Source organism: Cervus elaphus, chromosome 25 (assembly GCF_910594005.1).
Source record: "Cervus elaphus chromosome 25, mCerEla1.1, whole genome shotgun sequence".
Lineage (NCBI taxonomy): Eukaryota > Metazoa > Chordata > Mammalia > Artiodactyla > Cervidae > Cervus > Cervus elaphus.
Window position 1 is genome coordinate 42916836 of NC_057839.1, and position 13082 is coordinate 42929917.

The 13082-nt window shown below is 47.6% G+C and overlaps 2 protein-coding genes and 1 long non-coding RNA gene across 4 annotated transcripts in view; 2 read left to right on the forward strand and 1 right to left on the reverse strand.

The window, feature by feature from the left end:
• NPR3 (natriuretic peptide receptor 3) overlaps positions 1-8412 on the reverse strand; it is a 72238-nt gene extending 63826 nt beyond the window's left edge. The window contains exon 1 of one of the 2 annotated variants that reach the window (XM_043887102.1): positions 7134-8412. In XM_043887102.1, the coding sequence (XP_043743037.1) occupies positions 7134-7890 (757 nt within the window). In that variant the 5' untranslated portion in view covers positions 7891-8412. The remainder of the gene's footprint in view (positions 1-7133) is intronic. The other variant, XM_043887103.1, reaches the window with a different exon arrangement.
• The window catches only part of LOC122683488, a 60814-nt gene continuing 55316 nt past the window's right edge, over positions 7585-13082 (forward strand). The window contains exon 1 of the long non-coding RNA XR_006337759.1: positions 7585-7707. This is a non-coding gene — a long non-coding RNA (uncharacterized LOC122683488). The remainder of the gene's footprint in view (positions 7708-13082) is intronic.
• Positions 8437-9708, forward strand: LOC122683484. Its single transcript, XM_043887104.1, has 2 exons — positions 8437-9302; positions 9484-9708. The coding sequence occupies exons 1-2, from the start codon at positions 8831-8833 to the stop codon at positions 9660-9662; spliced, it is 651 nt and encodes a 216-aa protein (XP_043743039.1). The 5' UTR covers positions 8437-8830; the 3' UTR covers positions 9663-9708.

The window sequence follows — 13082 nt, forward strand, 5'->3', positions numbered from 1 at the left end:
TACATCCTTTCCAAAAATTCAAGATTATTTCAAAATAAATCTTTTTAAAATACTTCAAGTAAATTCCCAGATTGGCCCAATATAAGATAGTGAGACATGTCAACTGCTTTTTATATCTTACTAGCATAACGCTGCTACTGGTAAAGAACCTGCCTGCCAATGCAGGAGACAAAAGAGACCAGGTTCAACCCCTGGGTCTGGAAGATCCCCTGGAGGAGGGGATGGCAATCCACTCCAATATTCTTGCCTGAGAATCCCATGGACAGAGCAGCCTGGTGGGCTACAGTTCATGGGGAGGCAAAGAGTCAGCCATGACTGAAGAAACTTCAGCACAGCATAGCATAGTAAATACATTTTCCTCGGAAAACAACCTGAAGGGTTTGCATTTGGCAAATCAGAGGATGCAGCAGGTGGGACAGGCTTTCTGATGTCTCCATTACCTGAATGGAGAACACTTTTTCTAAAGCTGTCTCAACATATAGAGGAAATAGCTACCAAGATTCCAGGTCCCTTCCCACACGCTCTCGGTTCACATCCACACTGGCAGAGCCGAGAGGCTTTAAGCAGCTGCAGAATACTCTTCCCTGTCACATAACAACTACAATGGACGAAAGGGAAGAGAGACCTGGCCTTCATCCACTTATCTGGATCACTGTCGATGGCCCCTGACCCCCAGGACTGCACCCGCTGTGCTTTTCTGCACTCACAGAGGAAAGGAGAGGCCTGGGTGCCATAACCGCATTATCACCACACCCGCCAGCCCTGGGCCGTGTGTATGTTCTTTGTAAAAGCACGGGTGAGGAATGATGCAGAACAAACTTCAGGCTGTGCCAAAGCCACCTTGGCAACCTGCGCCGAGGGCCAGGCGCTTGCTGACATTTCGTTTACTGCACAGGTTAATTCAGAGTGTTAGGTCATGACTCTGACATTTCTTACGACATAACAGCTCAGGGTACAGGCTGAAAGCTCTGCAGAGCAAGTTTTTAAAACCACACCAAACTTCTTAAGATGTCTAACTGCGGGAGGAAGTGCTGTTTGTGCCTGGAAATATAGTTATATACCTAAAATAAATAGTCGAACTCCAAGATGCATCAGTGACGAAGTTTTTGAAGAAATTTCTCATTACTCGTTGTGACCTAAATGTTTGTTCTGCTCCGATTCGATTCTAGTCCCTTAAATGATAAGAGTCTACACAAGTGTGCAAGGTAAGTCACTTCAATCAGGCCTGACTCTTTGTGACCCCCGTGGACTGTAGCCCACCAGGCTCCTCTGTCCAGGGGATTCTCCAGGCAAGAGAGTGGAGTGGGTTGCTGTGCCCTCCTCCAGGGGATCTTCTTGATCCAGGGATCTTGAACCCACTTTTCTTAGTCTCCTTCACTGGCACGCAGGTTCTTTACCACTAGCACTACCTGAGAAGACAAAAGGGCCAAGGTGTCCCACAGAACAGCCTGGACTAAGGCTGGCCACAAGCGGATCCCAAGAGGCTCCAGGAAGCTCTGGCTGACTGTCCAACTGCAGCCATCATCATTTTTCAATCAACTGATCATAGTCAAGAGTCTAGTTCTAAATCACTCCCCATAAACAGAACCGGACTCTGTCAGCACATAAAGTGTAGAGTCATTGTTTGGGGAGAAGAATTCTAATAACCTAACTTAGATATTTTTAGCTAATCTGAAATGAAGATTAATTTCAATGAGGACCAAAATGGTCACAAATATGTTTGTGTCAATATAGACCTGGAGGTGCCAATTTAAGGAGCCAAACTATAAGCAGCAGGGTGTTAGTAAGGGTGCAATAAGGATGAGGAGGGTCAGCTGGAGGGTCCAGGCATCCGAAGGCATCAGGCCTTGATAACCTGAAGCACCCATCGGAGAGCTACACCTGGCTCAGGTCCGAACAGTCCGTGTCCTCAGGCCGGAGCACATGCTTCCCCAAGCCCTAGATGGGCCGTGCCCTACACTGGCCTGTCACTTCTTTTCTATTTTTACAGCCCTGGCCCATCTCCTTCTCTCTTTCCCCATCACCACCAAGACCATCCCCCTCCAATGGGCACATTCTTTCTTTAAATGTCAGTACCTGCTTAAACTGAGCAAGAGTGACCTGGAACAGCACAGGGCCTATCCAAAAAGACTGAACTTATTTTAGATCTCAGCCATTTCATGTGGATAAATGTAGTCCAGCTCTCAAAAGGAAATCCTAACCCCCAACTTCGTGGGCTAGGTATTGTTTCCCTTCCTTAAAAGAAAACCCATAGTGCACACTGTCACTCAGTTTAAACTGGAGCAAACATTTAAAAACATTGGCCGAGCAGTCAGAACACAGAGTCCTTCTAGATTTGTGGGATGCTCCCCAACCTGTCATGGCTTTTTCATTCATGCCTAATTCAACAGCATGTATTTTTAGCCTTTATACAATCCTTTGGAAGGTTTAAAATAGTGTTCACTAAAATAGCTTTCTCTTCTTCTCATGTTTCATCAGTTTACATAATGACTAATTAAACTGCATACTTATAATAAGTACAACTGGTATAAACAGATTTGTGAGAAGTGTGCTGGCAAACCTGGGAGAAGAAAGACTAGCTACCAGCTTTTACCATCAGCCAAAAAAGTTTATAGAGAAAAGGAGAGCATCAGCTAATCCTGAAAGCTGCTTAAGTGGAGGTCAATTCAGATAATTCCTTCTGTACTTAAACAGATTTAAAATGTACATATTTATATACTTAAACATATTAAATATATAAATACTAACTTTTGGGGTCAAATTGTTAAAATTTCTAAAAGAGGAAATGGTGGTGTGAGTCCAAGTTTCCGGATAGATTTTTCATTGTTTTGCTCCATCTTTCCCTCCTTGCTGGAGAACTTGTGGGGTTCCACGTCACCCTCCACTCCCTGATTCCCACAATGTCTTCTGTAAGTGGCGTCTCCCTATAGCAACATGTTCTTGCAATCATTTGCGAAGAGGTGGCTAGAGAAGTCAACTCCAGGAAGCATATTTGAGTAAGGGAGATACTCTTTCACCCATTTCAGCTTTCCACGTGGACCAATCTCTAAGAGGACACTCCTCATCTCCCTGTGTGCCTTCATTTACCCCCCTCTTCCCACCCCCAGAGGAAAAGGAGAGAACTGTCTGATGGCTGAGTCTAGAAGAGAAAACTGGGCATACTGGACTCAGCCCTTTCTTTCTTCCTCTTTGAGGTGCGTCTGCTTGCAGAGAGCACACATCATGGGCAACTTTCGCCCTGTAGTGAGGCCTGTCCTGGGGTGGGGTGTGCAGTACTAACTGTGATTTGGTGGATGACCCTGCCAAATTCTTGGGGGAAATAATAGCAGGCAGGCCCTTTTTGGTAACTGATCTAAATCCATGTTCTGAAATAGGTTTTTTATCAATAATAAAAATGATATTTTCATATTCTCCAACTGATGCCTGCATCCATCTTCTACTTAATTCTAAACTTACAAGGAAAAAGAGATGTTGTTCCATGGAAGCAAAGCAAGATATGCCATGTACTGCATATTGAAACTATGACAGGAGAAATTTAAAACTAAAACTCAACAGTATTTGGTAGCCAAAGAAATAACTAAGTAAGAGGAACTTTTTTTAAATGACAGGTGGTAAATACAAGAAAAGGGATAAGAAAAACAGAGTCTTGAATCAAAAAGTCTAATATCTTTGGTTAAAAACTCTGACCAACTGCTCAGTCATTTACCCCAACCTATTCTAAAAATAAATCACCCTTGTATTGATTAAATGCTGTTATCACTATAGTTGTTATGCAGGCCAAGAATAATGACATATTAATAACCAAAAAAGATAAAACTACAGTTCTTCATACAAAAATGTTGTGTGCACAATAATTCTGGTTCTGCATCTTATGAGATGTATGACAAAGCAATGCTGACTTTTATTGCTTGAAAAAATATTTTTAAATGCCCCTTTATAAAAATAAATTTATTACTGAATATTAAATATTGAGGGCATAGTTGACTTTTTAAAAACAATGTATGCTCACATGCCTGTATTTTAGTGATATACACTGGCTACCACTTGTGAGGAAAAAAATGTTTATTATTGACTTTGATAGTAAATCCCTAAGAAGACTAAATAATACCCCTCAGTGTTTCATTCTATAGCACACACATAGCCAAATTATAGTCATATTATCGAGATGGTGGCATTATTAGTTTAACCCTTTGAGAGATTAAAACTTTTGTGATCTGATTTTAAAGAACTTCAAGTCCACAAAAAAAAAAAAAAAGTGCTAAAAATTTATCTCCAAAAGAGGGAGGAAAAAGACTCCCTAGTTCTATGACGTTTAATGCAGAATTTTCAAAGACAAAAACAGTTCCATTTTACACTTGAGCAGAAATCAGAACCACCAAACACTGGTCTGGACAGGCCTGATTCTCACCCCACCTCTGTTTCACAGAGGAGGAAACTCTGAGAAAGTCAGGAAGTGACTTGGGCATGCCCTGCAGCAGTTGAGTGCAGCCGCCAGATCCAAAGGGTCTGCTTCTCACCTCTGGGTTCTCTTCCCACGGTGTGGCCTCACTTTGTGGGAAAGGAGATTATCTCTGTAGATAAGCCCTGACTGGGGACTCCCTGGCTGGTAAAGAACTGGGTGGTAAAGAACCTGCCTGCCAAGCAGGAGACTTGGGTTCCATCTCTGGGTCCGGAAGATGCCCTGGAGAAGGAAATGTCAGCCCACTCCAGTATTCTTGCCTGGAGAATCCCATTGACAGAGGAGCCTGGAGGGTTGCACACAGTCCTTGAGGATGCAAAGAGTCAGACAGGGCTTAACAACAGACTGTGCCTCGACTACCCTCATTACAACTGGAGTGTGATAGCAGCCCAAGCTCCCTGGCCAATGAATGCCTGCGGCAGGCTAAGAGCTCTGAAAATTCAAACCCTACTCAGTCCTTGTACTGGGCCCCTATTTAACTCATTAACCACTTTCGGTGAAGTAAAGGTGACCAGTAAAAGAGAGCCCCAGAGAGAGCTGTTACCCAACATCTTTCTCTCTTGAGTGTAGGGAATTTCAGCTGAGAGAGGAGGGCTTAAGGGAAGAAATTATTTTTTTTTCCTGAACATCTGCCAAGTCACTATCAGAAATATTTTTTAGAGTAAGAATGGTAACTTTATCACCTGCAAAACATACAGGTCAGCCAAGCAAACTTTGACCACTAAATTCAAACTTGGAAGAAAAAAAGTAGAGAGACTTGGGAACATCTGCTTCTTGGAATTGAAAAACTAATCATCAGCAGCAGACTGTAGCCCAAGCTCTTCGAAGCCCCCCCAGCCCCACTCCTCCCTACTCCCTGGCTCAGCCACACCCTGTGAGGTCGAAGGACCCCCGGTGGCCTCGATCTGCCCTCATCCGGGCTGACCTCCACCACGAATCCCAGGCCACGTGCGCAGGAGGTCACGGCTGGCACTAAGGCCTTCAGGGCGGTGGCAGCAAAAACGCAGTGGCCAACCGCGGATCTTGCCGGTAGGGGGACACACCCCCATCCCCAGTCGGAGCTGGGAAGTCTAGCTTCAGGCCCTAGAGAGCCGAGGGCTAAAGAACGCTGTTTGGGGTCTGCAGTGACCTGGGGAACGAGAACAGCAAAGAAGTAGATGTGACTTTCTCGGCCCGGCGTGGCGAATCCGCCGCCCTTGGATACAAGTGCCCTTTTTCATAAGCAGCAAAGCCGGCGCCCTGCCTGCTTGGCTGGCAGGAATTCGGCGCAGACAGCCTGGAGTACGAACGCTCAAAACTTGGCCATGCCTCCCCACTGTCAACACCTCGCGCCTCTTCACTCTAAAGAGTGCGTTCACTCCGAGTGCCGGGTGGCCAAATTGGGAAGGGGGATGGTCGGAGCGCCCTCTTCTGCGGCGCCTTTACCGTCTCTCACCTGTTCCCGAGACCCCCTGCCTCCGGTTGCGCTGATCCCACGGCCAACGCCCAGGTGACCAGCCGTGCCAAGTCGTAGGCTAGCCCTGCGCCTGGCTCGGCCCCTCTCCCCTTCCGTCTCCCCTCGTGGGTAGTGGGGAGCTCTACTGGGATTGCACCACTGACAATCCAGGCGCGTGAGCGCTGAGCGGGAGCCGGCGGGATCCCGCGAGCGAGCGTTTGCACCCCAAACCTGACACTGGTAAGGAGGGAACTGCGCTATGCTGGGATCTCCGCCCGCCTTCGCACAGGTCTACTGGGCAGTAAAACGAGCCGCATTGGGGGCTTCTGCGATTCTGTATCCGTGACCACTCGCTTCTCCTCCCATCTCCTACAGCCATAGCCACTATCCTCAGCCTTGAGCTCTTTGGCCAGTCTCGTGGTTATTCAAATCCCCACAGACCAACAGAGAAAACTGGAGAGGGAAAGGAGGTCCAGTGCCCGCTTCTCCAGCGCGCGCGCTCTCCCAAAGCCTAGCTGCTGGCGCATTGGAGACCACTGCGCTGAGCGCGCCGGAGGCAGTGGGTGTCGCCAGGGTCCAGACACTGCGAAGCATTTTTTATGGAAACCACAGAAGCCCGTTTATAAGGGGCTGGAGGGGCCATGGAGGAATGAGAAGGGCGAAACAATGAGCCTTTAAAAGAAAGCTGAGATCTGTGGAAGGAGCAGCAAGGGAAACCCGGGGACCGGAGCTGACCGTGAGGCGGCGCGCGGGTTGTGGAACTCAGTGTACGCTTCCTCGCTAGCAGCGGGCGCACGTCGGAAAAGGACCCGGCAACAAGTTCTTTGGACCTTGTCACGCTTTGAGACCGTGGTTGGAGCCGGTTACCCGCAGTGAGCCCCTAACCACCAGCCCAGAGCCAGACACAGGAGAACGAGAAAGAAAAAACCCAAGAGGTTTGACAGCACCTGTTGGACCAGGGCACGAGCCCGAGAAGGCTGCCTGCTCACATGCCCCACACCCATGCTCCATCACTTCCCCAGGACCCTCTACGTACACCCCACCATAACCATGGGTGATGGTCGAAGGTCGTCGCAGCCAGACTTCGCACACTCGGGCGAGTCCCGGTGGGCGCTCCCTACTCTGATCCTCAGTGCAGCAGGGAGTAGTAGGGTCCCCAGGGGAGCAGCCAGGCGTGTAAGGAGAGCCGCGGAAAGGGGCTGGGTTAGGGCCGGGGACCCGGGGCGCACTGCTGCTCACCTCGCTCACTGGCCTGGATGTGGCGCACGATGTCCTCCAGGTCCAAGTCTTTGGTCTCATCGAAATTGTAGGCTGACGTGTGCAAGCCTTCCTCCTGGAAGACCTCGTGGACCCCCTCGAGGGTAAAGAAGCAGTTCCGCTCCAACTTGTCGTCGCTGTAGACCAGCACGGCGCGGCTCCACTGGTGGTGGCGGAACAGGGCGAGCATCATCTCGCCCATCTTGGCGTACGAGGGTGCCACGCGCGTAAGGTGCGAGTACTCCGTGTCCTTATGCTGGAAGCCGGCGGCCAGGGCCCCGGCAGACAGCATGGGGAGGTCCCAGTGCGACGCTAGCCGGGCCACCGGCGCCGCAGCGTACTCGCACACCGGCCCCAGGATGAGATCCGGCTTGGCTCCCCGCGCCGCCGCCACGCGGTCCACCAGGCTGAAGAGCGCGCGGTTGCCGCAGTCCGAGTCTTCGTAGGCCACCTGGAAGCGAGTGCCGGCTGGCAGGAGCCGCCGCCCGGTCGCATTGCCCTCCACGCTGCGCAGCGCGTACTCGATGGCCGGTCGCACCCGAGCCAGGGAGAACAGGTAAGAGTCGTCCTGGGGCAACAGCACCAGAACCTCGATCTTCTGTGGCGGCAGCGCCTCTCTCTCCCGGCGCCCGCCGCCCGGGCCCGCGCCCCCGCCGCCACCGCCACCAGAGCAGTCGGCCAGTAACGCCCAGCCGAGCAGGACGCACGCGGAGAAAGTGAGTACCAGTAGGGACGGCATCGCGCCGCAGGAAAGCGCCTGCCCTCGCTGTGGACTCGCCCTCTGCCCCCACCCACCCTACCTCTTTCCTCCCCACTCCTCTCCGAGGTCCCTGCGCCCCCTTGGGCGCTCTAAGAAAAAAATAAAAGAATACCCCCTTCACTAACTAGCCAAAAGACAGAGAGGAAGAGTCCTCCTTTGCAATGCCACACGTTTAAAAAAAAAAAGAAAAGAAAGAAGACAGAAAAAGAAAAAGTTCACCGGGTGTAAACCTGTACTCCTATATTTATATATATACTTTTTATAAATACATAGATTAGCCCTCCCTTGATATATACTATTTTGCTTAGAGGTGGCTTCTTATATGGGCGTTGCTAAGGTTGCTTTGGAAAGCGCATTTGTAAAAGAAGAAAAAGTTAGACTTGTCCAAGTGCTTGTAATTGACGGTGCATCTCCCTCGCGTTTGATCTCATTGATTCGCGCCGGTTCCCGGATCCATAACCCGCGTTTAAATAGCGTGGCAGCGGCGGAGCGTGTTACCACACAAGGCGCGCAGAGGCCGGGCTGGTATTTCCAGCGGGTGGGGAGGGTGGGGGTGGGGTGGGGAGCGGTGGGGGCTGGGCTAGGGGAGTCTCTTATTAACATTCTTACATCAGGGCTCCTCCTCCCCGCACCCCTACTCTTCCCACCCCTCCCCTGTCCCTGACTCCCACTCCTCGCCAGCCCCTCTGCCTTTTCCTTAAAGCCGCAATCTTTCACTTCTACAGTCGCGGAAGCCCCCACCGAGCTACACCGCCACCGGGGTCCCCGCCTCTCCCTGGCCGGGCACGCGGCAGCTCTGTCTCCAGCTCTGGGCTTTAAAAATGGAAATGTGTTTGAAAGTAAAGAATCGCGCGCAGACACACTCACACACGCGCGCGCGCGCCTTGCAAAAAAAAAAAAACGGGATTAAGGGAAAGGGATGGCCCCAGAAATTGGTGGTTTGGTTGAAAAACAAACAAACAAACACCCTGGCTCCCGTCTGCTCTCACCTCTCTCTCACTCCAGCCACAGTCTCTCCACACGCGCCAACTTGGGACGGGCTCTCGACCTTCGTGGTCCCCTGGCGCAAGGTCAGGAAACAGGGACCAAGGTCCCGGGGCAGATGGCTGGGTCGAGGGCCTGGAACGCCCAGCTGCCCGGGCGTCCTCGCCCCGCTTCTTCCCCTGCTCCCCACCCCCGGCGGCCACCTCCCCGCGAGCTGCGCGCTTCCGCGCACGAGTCGCCGTGCCGCTCGGGATTCAGGGTCCCAGCGCACCCACATCTCCCGCGGCGCGCGGCGAGCAGAAAAGCGAAACTTGTTGCTTCCAAAGGGAAAAACGATTCTTCTGAAGGTAGCAGAACGCTTGAAAAGCATCTCCAAGGCGTCCTCTGGGCTTTATGTGCTAAGCCAGGTAACTAAGTAAAGAGACCTTCTCCCTAAAGCTTCACCCCTGAGGGTCCCCCGGGTGCAGGCGCGTCATCAGCCGCCATCCGTGCGCTCGGAAATCCCACCGCTTCTCCCCGGTGCCCCGGATCCTGCAGTGCGGAGGAAGGACCTGCGGCCAAGACTCAGTCGCTTGTCACTTATCACAGGCAGGCACAGCAGCGGGGAAGACGAGGATGGACACGGTCGCGGACACGAAGTCGGTGGCCGGAGGAGCCTCGCCAGGGACCGCCGAGCTGCGGGGCAGGTTCGAAGGGAACTTGACCCTTCGATCGTGGTAACACGCCGAGGTCATTTGCAGTATGAACGTGCTATATTGGACTGGTGAATTCTGATATTTAAGTGCCACGAATTAAAATAAATTGGAAAATGTTTTCAAAGGTCTTTCATTTGACTGGGCGTCCGTGTCCACAAATTTCGTATTCGTCTTAGACCAACGCCCTCTTTCGGCAGAAACTTGTAGCCGACTTGTATCCCCGATGCCATCATTCCGAGTTCGCTTTTTTGTTTCTTGTTTGTTTGTTTGCTTTGTTGAATTCCGAGGCCTCAAAGAGCAGTAGCTCTCATTTATGAGGATGAAAAAGGCAAATTGGGCCTTCCGGAGATGTTACAACTTCAAGCATCAGCGCTCATCAGCCTTACCAGCACCCTTCTTATCGCTCTTTCTGGCACCATAAATATAATGATGAGCAAAGTTTCACCCTCCAGGGCTTTTAGATTTCACGTTATGCATTGCGATCCCTGAATCTTCAAGTAGGATCTTCTAACTCCTGCGAAAACTTTCATTTATTTTATTAGAGCTGCTAACCGGTAGCAAACGAGGCATCCGTATACAATTTAATTCCACAAAAAAAAACTTAGTCTTCACACACTGGAAATTAAGATTTAAAGCTTCACAGTGATTAAAAAAAAAATCCCCCCTGAACTCCTAGGAAAGAGAGAGAGAAGGAAGAAGGAAAGGAGGGAAGAAAGGGAGAGAGGGGGAGAGAGAGGCTAAATCCCGAATTCCAAGGGTCTTAATGGATTTCGAAACTGGTTGCCAGGAGACGTGAAGGAACCAGGGTTTGCTATTACTGCTCGCTCTGCTCTGTGTCTGGGGAACTCTGGCCAATGGCGACTTGATGCTGCGCATGGTGTAGCGTAGCTTAGTCGGAAAGGCTGGTGACCCCGGGCGAGAACTCCTCTCCCCTTGCAGGCGCTGCCCATTCGCGCCAAGGGTCACGGGCAGGGCAGTGCCTTTACGGTGGAGTGAGTATCACAGCCTCTGAGTGGCCTTTGGATCAGAGCTCTCAGCTTCCAGTCTGTCATTCAAGAGCCCTGACAAACCAAGCCCTGTAAGGGAAGAGTCCCCAAACTAGGCAGCTGAACCAGAGAATCCGGTGCTCAAAACACCCCTTACATTTTTCCATTGAGCAGAAATTAGGATGTATTTATTGAGGTATAATTGGCATATGACATTGTATTAACCTGAGACGCAATGATTTGATACTTATATATACTATGAAATCATCTCCACAACTCTACTTGACATCGTCACCATATAGAGTTAGAAAACAAAACTTTTTGTGTGATGAGAACTTTAATATCTGCTCTTCACAACTTTCAAGTATGCCATATAGCGTTACTAGCTATAGTCACTATGCTGTACATCACCATGACTTAATCATTTCATAGAAACTAGGATTTTTTTTAAGTCTTTCAAATGAAAATAGGCACAAGATTATAGGAAGAACTGCCAAGTAATATAAGTAAATGGACTTAAGATTCCCAGTTTATTATCTTTCCTTCAGACTTACCCAGGCCGCTGAGAGTGTGTGTGTGAGTATCATGAATATCATGGAGTTCTTCAATCTTATGGCTGGAAAAATTTTAGAAGTCACCTAACCTGAGACATTTTGTTCTCTATGTGAGGAATCTAGGCCAAAGAATATAAATGTCATACTTATATACCTCTTCACCCCCTGGAAGATATTTTTTAATGGCACTGAATTAGAAATAAATATTTATTACACCATGTAAAAAAGGGTTGGGAACAAAGTTAAATGCCATTTAAGAGTAATATGTTTTATATCAAAAATTTATTTTATATGTTGCTGTTTTGAAAACTTGCAGCATAGTAAGAAAGATACTATAATAGATTGCAGCATAGTAAGAAAGATACTATAATAGATTGTAGTCTACTTTTTGCAGCATCATAATCATAAAGATGAATCAAACCATGTAGGTAGGAAAAAAGAAAAAAGTAGGAGTAACTCATGCCTTGGACTCAATTTTTAAACATTATTCTCTTCAATTCTGTAAAACACTGAAATGGGAGGCAGGAGGCAGAGGGAGAAGCACTTTTTTTAACAATTCAAAAGATTACTAACCTTTTCACTGAATGCATTCTTTCTGACTACAATTCCGGATGAAAACAAAAGAAAGTTACAGGGAATTGCTGCGAAATAAAATTAGCCAAATGAAAAGCAATGCTAACCCTAAATGTGATATTATAGAAACTAATACACTTTTAATAAGATTTAGATCTCTTTTAATCAATATCTATAAATCATATTTTTTAACTGTATTACTAAAATCAAGTGGCAAGTTTTCTATGAAGTATTCAGCTGTTTGTTTTCCATCTGTGAAATGAAATTATGTCTCTATGGCATTACTCTGCCAGCAGGGAAAACAACATTCTATAGGGAACCTCAACCAGCCATTGTTTGAAATATACACGCCATCAGAACGAAGTTTTCTCCACCAGTGGTCACAGTCTGTACCATCTCCCTCAGAAGCCTGGCTGCAATTTCTAAAGTGACTTTCAAAATGACTCTCCTCTCCCTTGTTAAGCCAGCCCTGAAGTCTTATTGAAGAATAATGCTATGAAGCCTGTAGCCCACAAAGAAAGTATCTTATGGGGACAGAATTGTTGAAAACACACTTCCCCCTAGAGGCAGAAAACATGAAAGAATATTGCATGTAATTCAAGAACATTTCTGTAGTTCAGTGAGTGCTGAGATTTTGTTTTTAACATACAGTTGATTCTTTAGAGGGAGATATGGGAAGAAAATCAATAAATGGCCAAAAAAAAAAAATTGAAAACTTGCCTCTAGGTTTTAGCTTTCCTCAGCAGAGACTTTGTTAATTGATCGCTTCCCTTCTTTTATACAAATCTACAGTTTTTTCCCAGCACGATAATAATAGCAATTACATATATTTATTTGAATTTAAACTTATGATTTAATTTCATCAGAAAATGCAGTTAAATGTGGTCTCGAAGGACCCTTTTGAAAATGCAGCTCCAGTAGATTTAGCTCCTTATGGTCAGATTTGTTTCTGTATTACAATGTATTTGTAACTGTCCTCCTCAGTTTCCATCAATCGCAACCTCTCTTCATTTCTTTGGAGATGTTCCGAGATAGAATGATATTAGAAACACTTCTGAAAAATGTAGAACTCACTGTGATTTAGTCTGAGTTTCTGGCATGAGGTTTTCTGGGATTGGCAAGCTACATCAAGAATTCTCACCGTTGATTTATAGACCAGTTATTTAATATAAATCATGAGATTCACAAAGATAAGTGTATGTGCCTCAACTTCATCCATGCCAATTCTGACTCCATTTAATTGGTTTACATAGTTGTACATGGCGTTATGTCAAAAAGGACTTAAGAAGGCATGTAAAAATATAAAATGGAATTTTAGAGAATTTTCCTCAGGGCAAAGTGCACAGCCATTGCATCCTACTCTCCCACTTTTTTTTCTT

Excerpts from the sequence above, each read along its gene's own strand:
- LOC122683484 (XM_043887104.1), top strand. The coding sequence starts at position 8,831 with ATGGCCCCAGAAATTGGTGGTTTGGTTGAAAAACAAACAAACAAACAC. Across the intron at positions 9,303-9,483 it reads GGCTTTATGTGCTAAGCCAG|GCAGGCACAGCAGCGGGGAA; the intron begins GTAACTAAGTAA and ends CACTTATCACAG.